General features: G+C 39.4%; 1 protein-coding gene across 2 annotated transcripts; it reads right to left on the bottom strand.

Annotated features, from left to right (window-relative positions):
* Positions 1–683: 683 nt before the first annotated feature.
* Positions 684–18106, bottom strand: ca8 (carbonic anhydrase VIII). 2 transcript variants are annotated; one of them, XM_031735436.2, is made up of 9 exons: positions 17794–18106; positions 13672–13863; positions 13295–13419; positions 12002–12097; positions 10539–10601; positions 10383–10431; positions 10030–10142; positions 6488–6682; positions 684–2523 (listed from the first exon to the last, which is right to left on the bottom strand). In XM_031735436.2, exons 1-8 carry the CDS (start codon positions 17864–17866, stop codon positions 6548–6550), a joined length of 846 nt encoding a protein of 281 aa, XP_031591296.1. In that variant the 5' UTR covers positions 17867–18106; the 3' UTR covers positions 684–2523; positions 6488–6547. The 2 variants fall into 2 exon arrangements, with proteins under 2 accessions (XP_031591296.1, XP_031591297.1); XM_031735437.2 differs by having other exon boundaries at positions 13672–13857.
* Between the last annotated feature and the right edge of the window lie 2021 nt (positions 18107–20127).

Below are 20127 nucleotides of genomic sequence, written 5' to 3'. Positions count from 1 at the left end.
CTTTGGTTGGTTTCTTTTGATTGCACAAGGTGACCTATCTCCAGGCAGGAGTTTGCAAATGACTGCTATCTAATTTATAGAGACAGACAGATTACAAGCAGACTGAAATTAATCCGAGTGGGTATATGCTGATGGGCGCAACTCATCTGTGTCTCTTTACGATAAGGGACTCAACTGGTTCCCAGTGGTTGTATTCTGTTGTATTCCGATATCAGAGCACGGTTTCCTAAAGCCTACATCATATTTTCTGTCCACATTTACATTTCTGTAAATGTTTGCAAAAGATTACCACAGTTAATTGTTGTATTATCATAAACAGATTATATGTAATTGCCAGCTTGACCCTATTTAACTGCAAACTGATAGCAAGCTGGTAGCAAACTTACTCTTATTGCTACCTTATCACTATCATAGTGCACCAAAGTTCCTATGGAGGTGACAACTGAGTGCACGATCAGTTACAGTCTTCAAAGCAACCATTCCAGAGGCAACAGGTTCATAGCACACAGTTGCAATAATTGTCTCCGTATTTCTTTAGGTTCTTCCTTAAAATAATTAATTAATCTTTATATCATACTGGATACACAAACAGTGTTTATTTTCCTTGTTTGATTTGTCTTTTTTTCATGACGCTTGGTTAGATATGGCTCATTGTCAAGAAAAACACAGGTTCCTTTTCAGAGTTTTAGTAAGTCAGTGTGTCAGGTTTATTGTTGGTTTACAGTAATAGTCATCAGTTCTCACAGTTTATGCCAGATCAGTTAGTCACATACAGTGAGGCTAGGCATTCAAACACACAAATACACTGACGCATACACAAATAAAAAAAAAAACTGTGCTAGTAACACATAAGACGTGGTAGTGGCTGCAGTGTCCCACTGATGAATGGGATTTGAAAGTTCAGTAGGAACACTGATATTCAGTATTAAAGCTGTTGATTGTGTGAAGACATCCAGCATAATACTGTTTTACTCAGAATTGCTGGTTTATGATGTGCTGTATAGCTTTTTAGTTTGTGTGTTAGTTTGGTCAGAAATGTGTCTAAACGATAAGGTGGACTGACTGTGCTTTGCCCTGGTTTTCAGGAACATAGTCTCAATGCTGGATACTCATATTAAGATTCAAATAATGAGGTCAGTGTATGTACAAGTAACCCCTGTGAGTTCGGGTGTCAAACATTTTTTTTAACCCTAAACTTTTTATGATGTCAGAGAGAGAGAATATCCCTAATATGGTCATCTGAGCCACCTATCTCCACCCACCTGCTGTTCAAACCTTCTGTTTGTCAAGAGAGAGGTGGTCTAAAATACAAAGCAAAATACAAGCTGAGATGCTCGTCTTGCAGTGCGTGTCTGTTGGCTCACCCCCACAGCTGTGCACACAGCATCGTTGCATCATGTTTATGCTTTGCAGGGAGTAATCCAGGTCATAAGCTTAGATGACTTGACTATAAGCTCAGTGACATTAACATAAATTGCTTTGCCAAAATAAAAAGTTGATGGTGCCGTTTGCACTAATTAATTTTTTTCCCTTGTTATTAGGATGTTCTGGGTGTCATTTGTTAGCCTCAGAAATTGATGTTTTACCCTTAAAAGTAGTTGTTTCACCAACTGGTGCAGCAGTGTGGTAGTGTCATGGAGAGCAACACCTTGTAAATATGGATTATTTTGAATCTTTAAACAATGTTAGTCCCAGAATTCAAATATTGAGCTAAAAAATAAGCAAAATACATTGGATTGAAGGGTTAATCTACAAAATGAGCCCAACCTCCAGAGTGTGGATGTGAAAATGCATGAGGTACAGGAAACTGATGGAAATAATGGAAAATTATTCAGTTCAAAGATTCCTTCAGTGTATAATTTCCAATAATATTCAGAAAATGGAATTCCAGCCAGTACACCTGCCTTCAGCTGTCTCTCTCCAGCCCTTTGGGGGATATTTAATAAAGAAATACTAACAATGGAGATTTACTAAAAAGATTCAAACAGAGGCTGTATAGAAACATGATTTCTTGCTGGATGCTTGATTTAATACACATGTATATTTTCTTTGTGTGACTTCATTTGAAATTTAGCTCCAAATAAGCTCATAAACTTTGTGTAAAATGTGTACAGTCTTGCATAATTATCGTCCTGTATTCACGTAATGTACAAAGGATGTGTGTGCGTGTGTGTGTAGGTGTGTGTGTGTATGCGCACGGATGTGTCTAGGTACCACATCTGTGGTTCAAGCTTCCTTTTGTTTTGACAGCAGAGATGGGCTGATTATAAGCCTCCTGTCACCAGGACACACACAGCAGATTAACACAATACCACACTACAGTACACAAACAGAGGGGGATTTTACATCTGTTAAAAGGGAGGGGCATGAGGGTGTAGAGACTACACTTAAGCACACACACACACACTGTAAAGGGGTGTAATCAATAGCTTCTTTGTCCACCTTCACTCTTAATCTGCGGCTGATCTAGAACCACATCCTTGCACTGCTGCTACTCTCTTCACGCCTCTTCTTTCTTCTCTCCTGTAAGAAAAGACAAATATGGATGTGATTAGGAGAATGAGAGAAACCAGATGTGTCCAGCAGCTAAGCTGTAACACACAGATGGAAATGCTACGTTTGTACTTTTACAACCAATTACTTTAGACTGGAGAAAGAAAGGTGTCGGAGAAGGAGGTGTTAAAAAGCCTCTGGAAAAGTTCATTATTTTTTCTTTCGAAGGTACCACATAAAGTCACATATATGTGAGCTGAGCTAGTGAGCCAAAAAGAGGCACATGTTGCAGCAGGGTGGGAAGAAAGTTCATCGCCAAAGAGAATTCAGAACAACTTTGTAGTGTTGGATTTTTAAAAAAAGAAAGAAATCTGGCTGCTAAAAAAAACCAAACAAACAAACAAAATCATCTCTTGGCAGAACATCAATTTCAGAATGATATGAAATCGTTTTTTTGGTAGCGGATATGCACTATTGTCTTAACTCAGCTCCAGGGTTGCTTTGTTTTCACTGTTCTGACAAATGAAGTCAACTCAGAAGTTTGAAAATAATGTTGTTCATGTCGCCCAAAAATCTGTTCAATTTAATTTTATCTATATAACACCAAATCACAACAACAGATGCCTCAAGGCGCTTCATATCTCAAGGTAACGACTCTACTGTTATTATGTAGTCTGATCCCAATATAAGCTAGTAAGAGTTAGGTTTGGGTTTTACTGGCATTACAGCATCATTGTGCACATGTTCACATGGCAACATTAACATGCTACTACCATACTGGGTTACACGGTCGTTGTACTGCTACTATTTTCCTAAGATAGACAGGGCTGCAAAGCAGGATCTTTATTTGCACAACTAAATCTATTAAATACTTGCTCCCATGCTGGTTCAGCACTGGTTTCTGTTTGCGTAGCTCTTTGGTCACACAACTGAACAACAATAACACAAACATAAAGAAGAGGAGGAATTCTGGCCCACTCTTTTTTGCAGAATTGTTTTAATTCTGCCACCCTGGAGCTTTTTTTAGCATTGACGGCATTAAAGTCATGCCAAAGTATCTCAATCTGGTGTGAGTCTGAACTTTGACCGCAGCACTCCAAAACCTTCCTTTTTAGGCTCCTCTATGACTCTCAAACCTGTCTGAGTATCCACTTCCTTGTGTTTATTTTACCCTTACCTGTCTCTGTCAAGCTGGTCTGCCTTCTCCAAATTTTCACCCTCCAGACTTACCTGCCTGCTCACCCTCCCACTGATCAAATTTGAACAGACCTGACTATTGGCTCCCCCACAGTTTGCTCATCAACTCACAGCTGAAGAAATTACAACTCAATTGTGAATCAAAAACTCAAATCACCACTGCGCCACTCACCCATGCACCCATACTAAATTCCCTTGGAGAAACCCCCCTTTCTAACAATAAAACCTGTCAACTTTGAGCCGTTGTATCACGAGAGCTTCTTTGGAGTCTGTTTCATGCTTACAGCTGTCATGGTGATAACAGAAGCACAATGACCACACCTTCTGCACCAAAAATGCTGTTCCAGATGGTTCAGACCTACTCTAACCTCAGAGCATGCTCCTACAAATTATGCATAAATTATATATTTTAGCCTCTTTCCTCTCTTTGCTTGCAGTAAGCTACTAGGATTGTCTTTTTTGTGTTATAATTAATGGCTGTTATTAATCCCTTAATTTATGTCCCGGTTGATGTTTTCAGATCAGCGTTTGATGCTTAAAGACACATAGTGACATGAAAAAATGCTCCCTTCAAACACAATGAATTTGAAGAAAGAAGCCTGTTTTGAGTACAGATATTCGTGTAAAAATGCATAGATTAAAAGCATAAAAAAAAAAAAAACAAAACCCCAGTACAGATACCTGAAAATCCTACTTACGTATAACACTTCATACAAATATTTTTTTTACTTCCACCTCTGACTCTACCTCTGGGCCTCTATTTCCCCCAGGGGTTGTCTTTCCCATAGTGTGAACTCTTGTCTTAGGTGTTTTTTGCTGGTGGAACCAGATCAGTATCCATTTACACCATAGACAATAGTCCTCTGTTGTTTCTTTCCATTTTCTTCCCTCTGCTCGCTCACTCCTCTTTCATCCCTCTGGCATTTTTACCTCGTTTCACCAAATTACCCCTCTACTTCCTCCCTCTCAACAAGCCCTCACTTTTTGTCCTCTGCTTCAGTTTTTACTCCGTCTGTTACTCTCATCTGTGTCCTTTGACTTTGGCCTAAGTGGACGTCAGTTCAGATCTTCCACAGCATTCTGTGGTGTCACAGGGCTATAAGAATTATATGACCCTGAAGAGCTCTACCATGTAGCCTTCAGAGGATAAACACTAGCTGGGAGTTCACTGTTAGGTGTTACAACTGCAAAAATAGCTGTTTTGGGCAAAATGACTCATTTCAAATAAAGCCAGTAAACTGACAGTTTTATTCATTTTGTGATCGCAATTCCCAAAACACCATGACTACATGGAAACACTCAGTTTTCCTCTGGACATTTAAAGTGACACACCACTGATTTTACAGGTTAGCTCATGTAGAACTCTCTGTAGTATCATTCCATGTGGTTCTGGAGAAGGTTTTTCTGGCATTTCTTGGCCCAGCTTACAGACTTTCTGTAAGCTGAGCCAAGCCTGTGACGTGGGCATGGGTTTTATCCATTCATGTAGGACTAACAAAAGCTAGAAGCTATTTAGCGGCATTATAATGTAAGATCCCACGCATGTGGCAAAGCATTACCCAGACTATGAACTCAAATTCAGCATGTTTTAGTTTCTGATTTAAACAGTTACAGATGCTTCATCGATGTCAGATGAGATAATTTACTGCAAGGCAGACACTGTGTTCCTGTCCCTGACATTATGTTGCAAAAGTCTAACTGATAGTGTAGAGATGTGAGAAAAGGTTACTGCTTCTGCACACCGTCGCTCATTCGTATTGAACAAGAGGCACTTGTGCTCTTATCTTTAACACTGAGCCAGAATGACGTCTGAAAAGCTACAAATATTCCTCCTTCTTCTTCTTCAAAACTTCAAAACAGCATAGAAACACCATAAGAATGAAGGAATGCAGACTAATAACCAATAAAGCAAAAATGTTTATCTTCAAAAATGAATCAGTTCTTTTGATCTAAACAGTACTAGGTGACCTCATCTGTAATAATGCAATGTTTGGGGAAAATGACGTACCTGCTTAATATTCGTTTTTATTTCACATCAGCACATTAAAAATAGTAAATAAACAAGGTTGTTTGTTTTAGCCTTACACTTTTGCAGTCGTCGCGTTTTTAGGCGTCCTGCTTTGTTCTGATGTCCTAAAGTTCTGCCCTGCCTTCCTCCTCCAGTGCTGCTGAGCTAAATCTGGGATCTCTCCATGCACTTTGTGCTGTATATAGGCTGGTCCCACATTAGTAACTAAACTGGGTTAGTTCTTCCAGGGCCTGATCTATTATGTGCCATGGATTCTGAGGTCCCAAATACCTCAGGGACAGTATGCCTAGTTCATTAAAATTCTATCCCTCATGAGGAAATGTGCTGAACTGACTAAAAATACAGAGTGTTTGGTGGTAAGTAGAGCAAGTGATAGTTACTTTTTCAAATATCAGTCATCACATCTAGAGATAATTATTGATTCCCCATCTACAGTGAGCTAAACAGCATTTTAGAGCTGTTCAGCTCACTGTTTCTGGGTTTAGTTGCATCAGATTTGCTCTTGTAGTTTGATCTCACTGAGGGCATCAACAGCTGTTTGTCAGGGGTTTTTTACAGCAGTTGGGAGTTGTCAGAAAAATTCACTGCACAACAACACGCCATGAACCATTTAGCATGGATTTAGCAGCTGAAGAGGCTCAGCGTTACAACGAGCGTGAATATTGTCTTAAACCATCTTGATTAAAAAAAAAATAATAATACTTACCAAGTAGGACGTGACCACCTCAGAACACTGTATTGAATTGTAACTCACTGTGACAATGTTACCTTCTTTGATTGTATCTGTAGGTCCCACAGTTCGTCTGAGATGGCGGTGCAAAGTGGGAGTCACTGGAAGGCAGCGCGAACTGTCCGGTCACTGAGCGGCTGGGTGGGACGGAAGTTGTCCCCCAGCATCCCATCATTCCCTTCTGGCAGCTCCGCACCTTTGACGTGGGACCGTAGTCTCCGAAACTCCTCAATCTGCAATGACAAAGATGTTTACACAGAAACTGAGGGAGTCTGTTGAGGTCTTGGAGATGCAGGGCTACTTTTTCACCAGAAAATCCTCCTTTATGAATTTTAGAATTATTATAATTTGCTTTACTTTAATTTAAAATGTCTTGCCCTGTATTAGAATAGAAATCTTCTTTTTTTTTCTTTTTCTTTTTTTTACCACAACAAGAGAAGCACTGTGGTGATTGTGGGTTTAAGTTCCACTGTGCCTTCACTTTATATTGCATTGTGTTGCTGCAGGTATTTATTCATGTCTAAGGAAAAAATCTGACAAACCGTCAGAGCTCACTTTCACCTTCCTAAAAATAAGCTTGTGGGTATAAAAAGGAAGAACTAAAGCTATGTGTGATTCCTCATAACAGAGAAAGTGGAGGGGTTATTTCTGGTGATTTCACTATTTGCTTTGGGTTAGCATGTCAGATGGATAAACGAACCATTTTTACTCATCTCTGAAAACAGCTCGACAGATCTGGTCATCTACAAAAAAGAGCATTCTGGGCTTTTTCTTAATCTCAGATCAGAATAATCTTTCACCTGACTTCCTGTTCATGAGAAAATGTTGCAAGTGCAGATATGATCTACACATACATACTGTACAGGGGTAGCAATATCAGCCAAAACAAATATGAGGCTTTTTATGCAGCTGTTTCACAGAGGAAAGCTTTATAGCACACTGTCAAAGTGCATAACAAGTAGGCATAGTAACTGCCTGATATGTATACATATTCACTGAGCACACACACACACAAACACACACACACACACACATGCACAAACACACGCACGCACACACACACACAAAGTCAATAATAGCCGGATGTTTGAGGTGTGTATTCTAGGTAAGAAGGACCTGCTGTTTTAAAATACTTGCTGTGGTTACAGAACATGTTACAGAAAGAAGAACAGTAAAGTACAGCACAGTACATGAGTAGGCATAAAAAAAAGCATAGCCTACAGGTCAGTGTGCTGGAGTTAACTGTGTTTTTTTTACACTTTGCTTTTCTACTTTAAAGGGATGAAGAGAGAAACGTAATGGAAAGGGTGGCAGGCAGAAGGTCGCATGTATACCATAGTTAAAGGACTATATTATTCTAGTGTAACCCACTGCTTGGGCCTGCTTATCAACTGGTGGGAAACTAGAGCTGCTGTCTGAACTGCCTAACACTTTGCAGGTTTTATAGTTACGCCCCTCATAAAACCAGAACCCAACTGAAGATTTTCTGTTTTAGTGTTTGCTTTTAGGACTTCTATGTGTACACTGCAAACAAGAATCACTAATAGTTGTGGAAGGGGTCATAAAAATTGCTTAACTTAAAACTTTAAACACATACTATATACCACCTGTTTGCAGGATTGGCTTTATTATTATCTAAAAATAAGAAAATTAATCATCTTTAGCCCATTCATACTTTCCAGCTTTTATTATTCACAATAGGGCATGGCCTGAGGGAGCCTGAAGTCATCCTTTCTGTTGGCATTTCTGCAGGTTCAACGGAACAGAGAGCAGGGAACATGAAAGCCTGAATTAAATGTCAGAGGGATACTGTCATCATCCTTTACATCAGGCTGCTGGAGTAAAGCACGAGAGACCCAAAGGCTAAATTCAAATAAAAATTTATCAAAAGAAACTTGACAGACTTATTGATTGGTAGTGAGTGTAAAGCTTTCCTGTACTGTGAGTAACTGCTAGAGAGCTGTGGGTTAGCATTACTGTGCAATTTAAAAATACATAAGGAGCTGACATATTGATCGTATAAGACAGGATGTAGAAAAAGAGAAACCCCCTCAAACATGAACAGTACAGACACTGAAAGCAGTAGAAGAGCCACGTCAGTAAAAGCAATGTGACTGATTGGCTTACACTTGCCATGGATAGCTGTTGCCACATAGGATTCCTGGCCTATAATTTTGCTGATGTCTAGTTTATTTTACTGCTGCAGCAGATATCTATAAGTTGTCTTATAAAAGAAAAAAATGTTTTTTTGCTGATAAACAGACTATTCACTAGTAATATTCACCACTTAATAGATCTTGATGCATGCTCAGCCATCCAGGTAAGGAAATACTAGAAAGCTGATTCTGTTTATCTAGACAGAATTTTCAATGAAAAATAAAAAAAAGAAAGGTTAGCCTTGTTAGACTGTGAGATTTCCATCAGTAATGGGGGACATTTAAAGGTTGCTGTGTACTGTAAACCTACGGATACAGATCAGTATTTAAGGTCTGACTCTCATCATCCACTGCAGCACAAACTGGCCATCATCAGGATGCTGCAACATAGATCGAACACCATCCCCACGGACTCAGCAGCCAGCGAAGCAGAAGAACATCACATTGAGAAGGCTCTGAGTAAATGTGATTATCCCAGCTGGACATTTGTCAGAGCTGGGAAGGCACCTAAAGAAAGCTCCAGCTGATCCAGGAGAGAAGGGCAACCGCTGCCTAAGCAAAAACCTGTAGTGATCCTGCATCCCTGGCTTTTAAACCCCAAAACATGCTGCACCAAAAATTGGTCCACCCCAAGTATCAGGTCCCCTGGCACAAACAGAGCAATATAGTGTATGCTGTTAAGTGCCGGGAGGATTGCAATGATTTATATATTGGGGAAACCAAACGACCTCTGGCTAAGCGGATGGCACAACACAGAATAAGTGACTCGTCAGGCGAGGTCATTGATCAGTGGTTGTTGATCAATGGTCATGACAATTGGCTTATTAATGATCATTCAGTGGTGCTAGTTTCAGTCATTATGCAAATGTACTGTTTATAAGGTTGGAAACCTGCAGTCAGCTGAGACTGAAGAAGTCACTTGGATCGGTGGTGAAACATTTCTCCCACTGAAAACGCTACGTCCAGATGACCAGAATCAACTTTTTGGGACCACTTTATAGAGTTCCTGAAATGCTTTTATTGTGAAATAGCAGCAGGGTTTTGCAGCTTTCTGCATCTAGGGTTTTTTTTTTCTTTTCTTATTATTATGAAAGATTGACAATTATACATTAACCCTTCACTGTATTCACATCGACATGATGTTCTGTACTTCAAGTTTGTTCTCCACTGATTTCTGGCAAAATATATCCATCTCATCAGCAGCTAAATACTCCACTACAATCACCAGCTGATGCTGTTGTCTCTTCTTAGAAAACAGCTGCCTGAGGATTTTGCCTGTTGGGAACCCAAAACACTGAGCTGAAAGGGCCTTTAAGGCTGAGATAATAATTCTGGGATTAAAGAGAAGAAGAAAAATAATGGAAGAAAAAAAAAACCTTAAAAAGGCAGAGAACGCTTTACTTTACCTGCTTTATTTGTTTTACCTGTAACTGTGAGATGGTGAGAGGGTAACGGTAGAGGATCCAGGTCACATTCTCACTACAAGGTGGTGTAGTCAGAGATCCTTCATACACCCAGTAGTCTCTCAGTAATGGATCTGTGGGCAGGTTTTGTGGAAAAAGCAAACATCAGTTATACTTTGATGATATTGTTTTTAGCTCTCAAGACTGAACAAAAAACAATTTCTTCATCCCATCGTGCAGTTGACTTTCTGAAATGAGGACATGATCTGCATTTTTTTAAAAACTTTATCTCACACCAACACTACAATCGTATGGGTGTTATCAGGAGGCAATAGCTACAAATCTGTATCAGTGCTCAAGACATTCTTGCTTACCAGGTAACAGAGTGTTGGGATTAAAGCAGGGGATTATCTTGCTCTTCCCCTGGTGGCATTAACACAAAGATAATTATTCTCATTGTACATGCATCCTACAAATCCAACATCTTAAGATGCTTTCATCTGCTCTGATTTGTTTTAATTCAGTCACACCTTGTACTGCAGGTCCTGGAGAACTTCAGTGATGGCCTTCAGTCCCAAATGCTCTTTACCAATCTGATAAAAACAAGCATGTTTGGTTTCACAACTGACAAAGTAGTCCTTATTTCAACTTGGACTTATGTAGTTGATAAAGATAATGCTATCAGTGATTGTGTTTAAGCAGGGCTTTTATACTTTTATGTCTGCAGGAAGTAAACAGGAAATGAAGTAAGAATTCTGTTGAGAACAGGATGTGTGTAGTGTTAGGTCTGAGGTCAGGAATGTTTTGGGTTGAAGAAAGAGTGAGATAGCCACTGTCAAGGTTTTTGAGCAGGTTTTTCAGCAGACTAGCTTTTCAAGAGGTCTACTGAGAGTTCTTGAAAAGCTGGTCTAAATCCATGAGCTGAGGATTATTCCTTATGGAAGTCAATAAGTATGTAAATCAGGGGAATTTCATAGGACTATGGCAAACAATACATTCCAAACTGACTCATTCCCAGGTCACACCAAGCATATCTAGAATTTATCTGATCACTCATTTAGGAAAACAGCTTTTACAATGCTAGGAAGGAAAGCACATTAGGGCTGATAAAAGCAAATGTTTATAAAAATGCATGTAAAGACCAGACTTACAACGGGCATTGTGGCTCGGTCCCAGTTTAGGGAGCCAGCATATAACTTAGAACTGCACAGAAAGACAGCACTTTTACTTTGTGTTTAACTGAGCATTCACAGGCCGCATAAGATGTCACCAAGCAGCTGGATCATATACATAGAAAATGGGACAGCCTTTTTAAATGGCACTTCCCCTGAGTTAAGCTACGCTTAACAGGGAGAAATGGTGTGTTTAAGTGTCTTTTTTTAAGCATGGAGAAAAAAAAAAGCATCTGTTTTATGAAGAAATTAATTTAAATTTATGTTATATTTTTTTTTGGGGGGGGGGTTATCTGTATTTCTTTCTTTCTTTTAAAGTTCTTCATTGGAAGCTTTACAGACGTTTTCAAACATTTAAAAAAAAATGCAATATATCAAGCAGTAACTACTTTTGACCATGTCTGTCACACTGGGGACAGTGTGATGATTTCCTGCTGGTAAGCCTCAGTTGCATTCATGTAGATTTTGCTTTGACCTGCCTAAACATTACTGCAGAACACGTATATTTCTCTGTGGAGAAAGTATTCTCTAATGCCGGTGGTCTTTTTCAGTAGGGTAATACACACAACACTTGACAAAGAGTTCAAAGTATTGGGCCCCCAGATTTGCCAGTTCACAATGCAAGTATATGTGGAATGTGCAGGAAAAACAACTTCATTCCATGAATGCTCCATCTCCTAACTTCCAGGACTTAAAAGACACTGAGTTTAACGATGTCTCTGACCGACATAGGAAATAGTTTCTTGGCTATGAATAAACAGACATTGTAAATCAATACTTTATCTGGTCACTTTGCCAGCCTTCTGGCTCTGGATGCTTACCTGCACAAAAAGAGCTATGCTAAGTACTCCATTCTTCTTTCCTAGAGCATCCTCCAATGAGTTAAACAGAGTGCTGTTCCAGTGAATCAGATGAAGCTGCACACAGAGAAACAACACAATACAATCTGTGATTGAGTGGCATTTGCTGTAGGGAGGACAAGTTGTGAGTGAGTGAGAAACCATCAGCTTGTGGTGACTGAAGGCTTTTTGTTAGGGCTTTCACATAAACAAAGGGACGTGTACAAAGCTTCGACCCTGAAAGCAGTAAATACAAGACCAGACTGCAGTTACATACATGATAAGACTTACAGCTGCCATGCTATGTGTCTTACTATAACAGACACAGTGGAAAACAAAACATTAATGTATAATGTCTTTGTGATCTCTGAGCTGCCTGTTCCATTATCAGTAGCCGTCTCCACTGAGAACTGATCATGTGTTTTGTAAAAGGAAACAGAAGCTATCTTAAAAGGGTAGTTTGATGCTACAAACAGGAATGGAAAGAGACAGTGAGCTATACTGAGAATAATATCTGCAATAGATTGTGCTCAGTACAATCAGCACAGTAAACTGTATTTACCACTGTCTTCAAATAAGCCAAGCTTTCTTCACACAATTTTCCCTTGTTGACTACGGCCCAACAAACACCACTGCCACACATTGACACTAAAAATGAAGAAATGGGACATTTGTAGACCAGCAAGTCCAATGTTCTGTTGTCAGATTCATATATTTTTGGTATCCTAATAATTAGGAATTTATTAGGTATTTACCTTGAAGTCCAGTAAAATGCCAGATATTATATTGTGCAGGAACATTATCTAAGAAAGTTCACCAGAATTTATAACGTTAGTATTTGAAGACGGAGGCCAGTTTTGGGAAATGCAAAGTTGTTGTAGATGACAAGATAGAAATGGAATTGGCCTAACTTGGAGTAAAAACCAAAGTAGAAACAGCTGACACAGTTGTAAACAAAAAAAAAAAGAAAAGAAATGTATGTTTTTGGATGGGTAACGTAGTGGTACAATTTCTTGATGAACTGTCAGAGAACGGACCGTAAAGATTTTCCCAGACACATGGAGTCACAGAATGTTTGATTATGATTGTGGAACAATGCTATTCGGATATCAAAGCGGATACTTTTCAAAGAAAAAAAAGATTTTGTCTTCAAGGACTCATCAAACTACAGTGTTAGCTGAAGACAAAGAAGTCAAATCAGTGCATTTCTTTGGTGTTTCGGGTGTGCTTCATGGTTATGGCTTTGCTTTTTTCTCTTTTTTCTCCTTGGTTTACCTCCATAGGGAAAGCCTTGAAGTTGACCGTGTGCTCCGATCCTCTTTGGTTCTCTTTGCCCCAGTGGAATCGAACCTCGTGAAGCTCATACTCGTGATCGCTTGGCAGTGGACCTCCAGTAACCACTGTCACAGGAAACCAGGAGGATTATGATCAAGCACGTACAGGAAGTAGGCTAAATAGGTCAGAATAATAGTCGGTGTGAGAGAAAGGGGTCATTTGTGATGCGATGCAACTTTTTTGGTTTTCCCTTGTTAGAAAAATATACATTCATCACCTCCTACCAAACCTCGAAAACCATACATGCATCCTGTTTCAAAGCAGTTTAGTCAACAATTTGTGTTTGCTGACATGATGTCATGGCTGCTGGGAGTTACCTGACTTGGACTTAAGAATAATACGGACAGTGTGTCCATCATTGATGACCTCGCAGTCTCGACACACCACGTAGTTTGGTGACAATCCAACATCCAGGAGTGACGGGTCGTAGTGAGCCTCCCTGGAGTTTAGATTAATGGGAGACTGGTACTCGCCATTGGCTGCTGGGAAATGAAGTCCCCATTCTACACCTTTATGAACGAAAATAGGCATAAAAATGCACATGAAATAGAGCACACATTCATATTATTGTTGTAAAATATAGGCTTACTAAGAACATGACCATTAAAAATGGTTGCACAGTTTTAAGTGTCCTGCCAAGTCACACTTAAAAGTAAAGGGAACTGTTGCACCAGCTGTTTCAAAGTTCAAACTTTGACTAGCTGTAATATGCAGCTGTAATATGTAGTGCATATTTAAACAATATGCACCACATAAAACAGCTCTTATGAAGGGTTTGGTCATTGCTAAAAATGAAAGCAGCGTGGAAGCGGCTTAATCTGCATGCCATATGAAGGGTACCAGGTTGCAATAAGCCCTGCAACAGACTGGCATCCAGGGTGTACCCTGCCTCTTAGATGGATGGATACGTGGATTGGATGGATATCTATGGTTACAAAAAGACTTCCGGTGAAGTCTAGAGGGAAAATCTCTGTAAAAAACTTCTGTAAAAACTCTGTAAAAGAATGAGTTTATGGAGTCAGTCATAAAAATAGTAACACTATTTTTCTTCTTCACTCAATTCTTCTTTCGCTCAATGGCATCAGTTTCTAACTTTCTGCAGTTTTGCTTCTGGATTTTTGGTGAAAGTTTGCACAATCTGTGATCAGATGGTGACAGCAGCTAGCAATCCAATCGCAGTCAAAGGTTTCAAATGCCATTCTCAGTAAGTGCACAACTCAGGTTTTAATTGGTGAACATGCTATCAGTCTAAATTCATGTAGGAAACAAGTAAATATGTTGTGTACTTAATGTTGTGTGCCAGTAACACAAGTATCCGAATTAAGATACACCTTTAGAGATTTATTTTACCAACAGCTGGTGCAACCAAATCACTGACCCTGAAACTGAACAATCAATTCAGCTGTCATTCGCTTTGGTCTTTTTCCCATACCAGAAAAATCCCCTTCTTTTTGTTAGCCATGCTAACAAGGCTCCCTTGCATGGCTAGTGAGCAAGCACTAGCCATGCAAGTGAGCAAACATGTACTAGACCAGGGAATTGTATGTTTAGAGTACAGTTACCAGTTAAGATTTCAACAAGTCATCCAACTTGGCTGGTAGTTTGCTCTTCCTATTGGAAAAACGTGGGTGCTGTTTTATACAAGAGGGGAGTGTCTGAAATTCTTTTTGTCAGCAAGTCTACAAGCAGTAAAGTCATAACCTCTAATTATTATAATAAATATGGCAGTGGTAGCCTAGTAACAATGAAAGCCCATTTATGGTACCATAAGTGGCACTATTATTTTCTATTACAACACAGACAACTGTTTGATTAGTATTAGTTATTTATTAGAGTTTGCTGCTCTCTATATATGTATATATATACACACACATATATATATAGGTGGTGAGCACTGCTAAACTTTAAATTAAAGTTTGTATAAATAGTAGTTGTGGTTTAAATTGGGGTTTGGCGCCACAAAATCAAAGTCAAATAATATTCCCTGAAGTGATATAAACAGAGCTGGGTGTGTGCATGAGAGGAAAAGAGTGGTTTCAGAAGAACGTGTGGGGGACACGAGACTGGCTAAAACTGGTCTTCAGTCCCTCTTCCTCTTTGCCTTGTCCTCATTCTGATCCTGAGTTTCTTTCTGCTTCCTCTCAGTGTCTAGTAAACAGGATTTCTTGCAGTGAGTGTGACAATGAGATTACTGTTCATAAAAGCATAATTAAGCAGACTGCAGTTGTAAAAACAGGGCAAGTCTGCCCTAAATGAGACAGGTCACCTGTCAACAGCACAACACTGAAATATTTTGTAAGATAGTAATGCCTTTGCTATCAGTTTAATAGAGTGTGAAGAGCAAAAAGTGTAGAGAAAGTGATACCACTGAAAGACAGAATTTGCTTCACTTTCAGCTGACTGCAACAGTAAGAGATGTGTATAATGTGCACAACCTGCTGTGTTTTTAGAAAGAGGAAACACACACTGGCAGTATGGTGTTCATGGAAAGTCCAGTACACCCATCTGCCTCCAAGAAAAGGAGCTCAGGCCTCACAGTGTGCCTTTCTGTTGGGACTGCAGATAGACGGCCCTCACTGGCTGACTATTCACACCGTAGCAAAGAGGCAAGGGGGAGCAGTCACATTCTCGCTTTCCTCAGCAACTAAAGCCTTAACAACAGTTTACTAAAGGCAGTGAGAATTTCAGTGGCACTACTAGATTGCGGATTGTTGCTTTAATGACCTCAAATTAAGAACTTAGCTTTGTGAGTAATTGTGTTTTTTTATTTCAGTCACTGAAAAAATTTGGGGGTTGTAAGCTTATTTCTTCTCTTGTTAACTTTAGTGTTAGATGATATCATTCTTATGTGTAAGCTAATCAAGAAATGACTGTGCCTGATTGTTAGCCACAGAGGCATTAGAGACCTGTTGGTGGCCATCTGATAGTGCACCTTCAATGGCTGTTGGAGGTTCTGGCAGTCTCTGTGAAATCAACTGATCAACTCGCACAGAGACCTCAAAACCAGTCAGTCAGTGACCTTGTAATTCACTGGTTGCAGCAGAAAAATGTGCTTTCTTTAACTGGTTGTGGGTGGTTGCTGGAAGTCGCTGGCTGTTTTTATCAAGAAAGTGTTTGCAAGCAGATGTAAAGTGGTACACCAAAACCCTTCTTTGAGAAACCCCCTTTACTTTACTTGCTAGCAGGCTGCCACCTTTGCAGCAGTTTATATGGAAGATGCTGAAATTTCTGTAAACACTTGCAAATTACTCACCAACTGTTAGTGAAACTAAGAGTGACAAAAATGAGAAATTGAGAACATTTGCAGTCAGAGTAAAAGTTAGGGTTAGGGTTAGCCCTAACCCTAGCCCTAACCCAATTTATACTGCACTTGTTCCACATTTGACTAAAGCTTGTGGCATAAATGACAACTCTTTGTAGAAAAGTCTGTGTCTTCCATGCCAACTGCAGGTGACCAAAGCTATCACAAGCAGATTCTTGGTGTAGCTGATTTCACCTGGCAATAGCAGCAACGATTTGCGAGCAACATTTTTCCCTGGTGATCAGAGGTTGTCAGGGGGTCAACCAACCTCTAGGTCTATGTGACTGAGACCTTAGCTAAGTCCTAAGAAAGGAAACTTTTGCTTATTAGACAGCAGTAAGCACTGTCAGCTCATGGCAAGGAAGTTCTGTGCTTGTGCTTATAAATTAAGATGAGGAATTTCCTGTGGGAACCTCTCATCTCCTCTTAATCTAACCAGGTATTCGCATGTCAGATATTAGTGTCTTAGACATACATGGTATTCCATATAATTTAGTATACTTACAATAAGAATTTCACAGTTCAGTGTGACAGTATATCCCTCGATGCTCAGTAAAAGCAGCATTACCAGAAAGACAAAGTGAACACATAACTACATGACATACTGAAAGTATGACAGTAATATTTGTAACCTATGTTCAAGTGCTTATGTGCTTTATTCAGTTTCAGCTCTTAATGCCAAGTCATTTTTGAGTTTTATTGTATGATTTGTAGAGTCCAAGGAAATCTTTGCTCTGCTGAAACTCTCTGACCAACAACTGTCTGATGCAAGTCTCCTAGACCTTTAGCAGTGCAGTGATAAATAACTGGTTTGCTGGCAACTTTACTGAAGTGATATTGTTCTTGTGATATTTTTCTATATAACACTGACTGTAAATCATGCCGTTCGAGCAACCTACAACATAGGAGATGAGAGAGTAAAACCATTAGTGGTTTATTAAAAAAATAATGGAGCCGGTGTTCTGACAGATGTTGTACAGTGTATAACCCAAATCCAACTAAAGAATCAAATTGTATTTTTTAAAATGTTTTTAAAAAGTGTAAAGTTTTGGGTTGAGTCCCCCTTGAAACTCCTCCTGATCCTTAGCTTTTCACACATCTCCAGCATCCCTTCACATACTGAGAAATCCCAGCCTACCTTCCTCATAGCCCCAGTCCAGCTCATCTTTCCCTGGGGTATAATCCGACTCCTCATTCACGTTGTCAGCCATGGTGCTTTGCAGTCTACTCCCTGTGGCTAGAAACCAGTCTGTCCTCCCACTAGGCTCCCAGTCACTCTGAAGTCTGCTGGATGGATTCCCAGCTCAGCAACAACTCTGTCTTTTCTTTGATGCAGTTTCTCTTTTCTTCCTTTTTTCTGTCTGTCTCTTCTTATCCCCCTTTCTTACTCTCTCTTGCTCTCGTCCTCCTAAAGAGACAAGCTGATGATGTGTGCAGACTGTTCTGCCTCTCTGAGCAGCTCTTTACTCTGTGTTGCTCCGCCTCTTTTCTCTCGCTACTTTGCTCTACTGTTATCTCTCTCTCTTCCTCTCTCTTTCTCTCTCTCTCTCTCTCTCTCTCTTCCTTTCTGTCTCTGCAGGTGTGCTTGCTCACCCTGGCATAAAATGTCACAACAGTGTTTCTTTTTCATCTCCCTGCCCTGTATGCTCCCTCTGTTCAGAGGTGAAAATAAACTGTAAAGCATATCGGCTTTAATTATTTTTTCTTTCTTGATTTATTTGTTATGCTCTTTTAGCCTTTCTGCTGTTTTCAGAACCAAAGTGGTTGTGTGTATGTGTGTGTGCTGGAATGCTGGCAGGAAGGTCATGCTGGTGTTTCTGTTGGAGGCCACAGATCCACCCTTGGGTGAAGGAAACAGCAGTGGTTGAGAAAACATGCAAAAAGCAGCATGAGGGTGAAAGTGAAAGGCCAACTCTACTTCAGACTTGATGGCTTCAAGATGGACAAAGAAATTGGCTCTCAAACACCCACAGAAGCCTTTGGCTACAACTTCATGGCCTATCACAAATGACTTTGAACACTGAACAGTGGTTTATAATTCACCCTGTTATACATTCTTTAATTACCAGTTGTTGTCATTTGTAAGTTAACTATATATTTTTCAATTTTACTGTATTTTTTGGGAGGTGGAGTCTCAAATGGGACAAATAATTCATAGTATTGACATTTTTTCCTTTGTTCATTCCCTCCTTTCCTAATCCATATCCTCCAGGCTGCTCTCATTAATTACCCTACATTCTTTATCAGGAAACTGTCCTTGGAAACTGTCCTCAGAGCAAGCTAAATGAAGAAGAGCTCCCTTGATGTGCAGGAGCATCAACATTTAAAGAACAGCCAACAGGAGTGTCTTCCCCATCTGAAATTCCCAAAGTTACCAAATCATGGGATTTGCTAGGTTTTCCAAGAGCCAAGAGGAAGTGCAGAAGTCTAATTTGCACTTAAATTGTTAAATTACACAACATATCCTTTTACTTAAGTAACAGAACAGGTTGTTACCCTCTGACTCCCAAAAAACCTTATAGGAGTTCCTGCTGAAATGACATATGAGCGTTCTTAAATTGTAATAGTATCACCCAGGAAGAGCAACTAAATCCCTGTTTGGAGATGGAACGTGTGGTAGTTGTGTAATCAAACACAAGACCTTAAGCTATGAGCTGAGGTTTTTTTTTAGGTAGGAACACTGTTGCATACTACTTTGAGTTTTGTTTCCTTTACTTTTTATTAATAATTAAAGCAGTCAGTGGCTGCATGCCTTCCAGCGCCTTGTAAGTTGTAAGATGAAGAACTCGTCTGATATATTCTACTTCAGATGTAATGAAATTAAGACAAACTGATCAAATGTAGAAATTTCATAGATTATTTGATTACTGAATTCACAGCCACTTTCTTGTGGTGATACTCAAATACAATGAAATTGCTGAGATATTACTCAAAACCAGCAGAATTTAGCCTCTAATTATTCTATTTAATACTGGTATTTCAATCAATCTGATGGACTTAGCTAGTGACACCTATTCACTTCTTTAGTGTATGTTCTTTACCAATGCAGATGTCTTCTCCTGTCCAGAGTGATTTCCTCCTGTTGCTTTCTGCCATCAAACACGTCACATTTAGTCAGATTACCTTGCTCTGTAAGAAACAATTAGTCACTACAGCTCAGCATGTCAATAATGAGTATTTAATTAGCTCTTTGGAAAATTCTTTTCATGCTTTGCATTTACCTGTTTGCTTGCTGCCATCAAGTGGTATTGTGTTATATTTACCCTCACAGTAAAGAAGATAGAGAGCCTTGGATCTTTTTTCTTTTTCTTTTCTCAATTTTGTGAGTGTCATCATAGCTGAATAAAAAAAAAAGCAAATCCTCTGACATATGACAATGTTTGTTTTGTTTTTTTATTAAAATAAGCTAGCATTAACACTTTGAGCCTAGCTACAGTTAAAATTCAATATAGATTCAAAAAATTAAAAATGT

Source organism: Oreochromis aureus, linkage group 18 (genome assembly GCF_013358895.1).
Source record: "Oreochromis aureus strain Israel breed Guangdong linkage group 18, ZZ_aureus, whole genome shotgun sequence".
Classification (NCBI taxonomy): Eukaryota; Metazoa; Chordata; class Actinopteri; order Cichliformes; family Cichlidae; genus Oreochromis; species Oreochromis aureus.
Note: the sequence above shows the minus strand (reverse complement) of the source record. Positions and strands in the feature narration are given on the sequence as shown.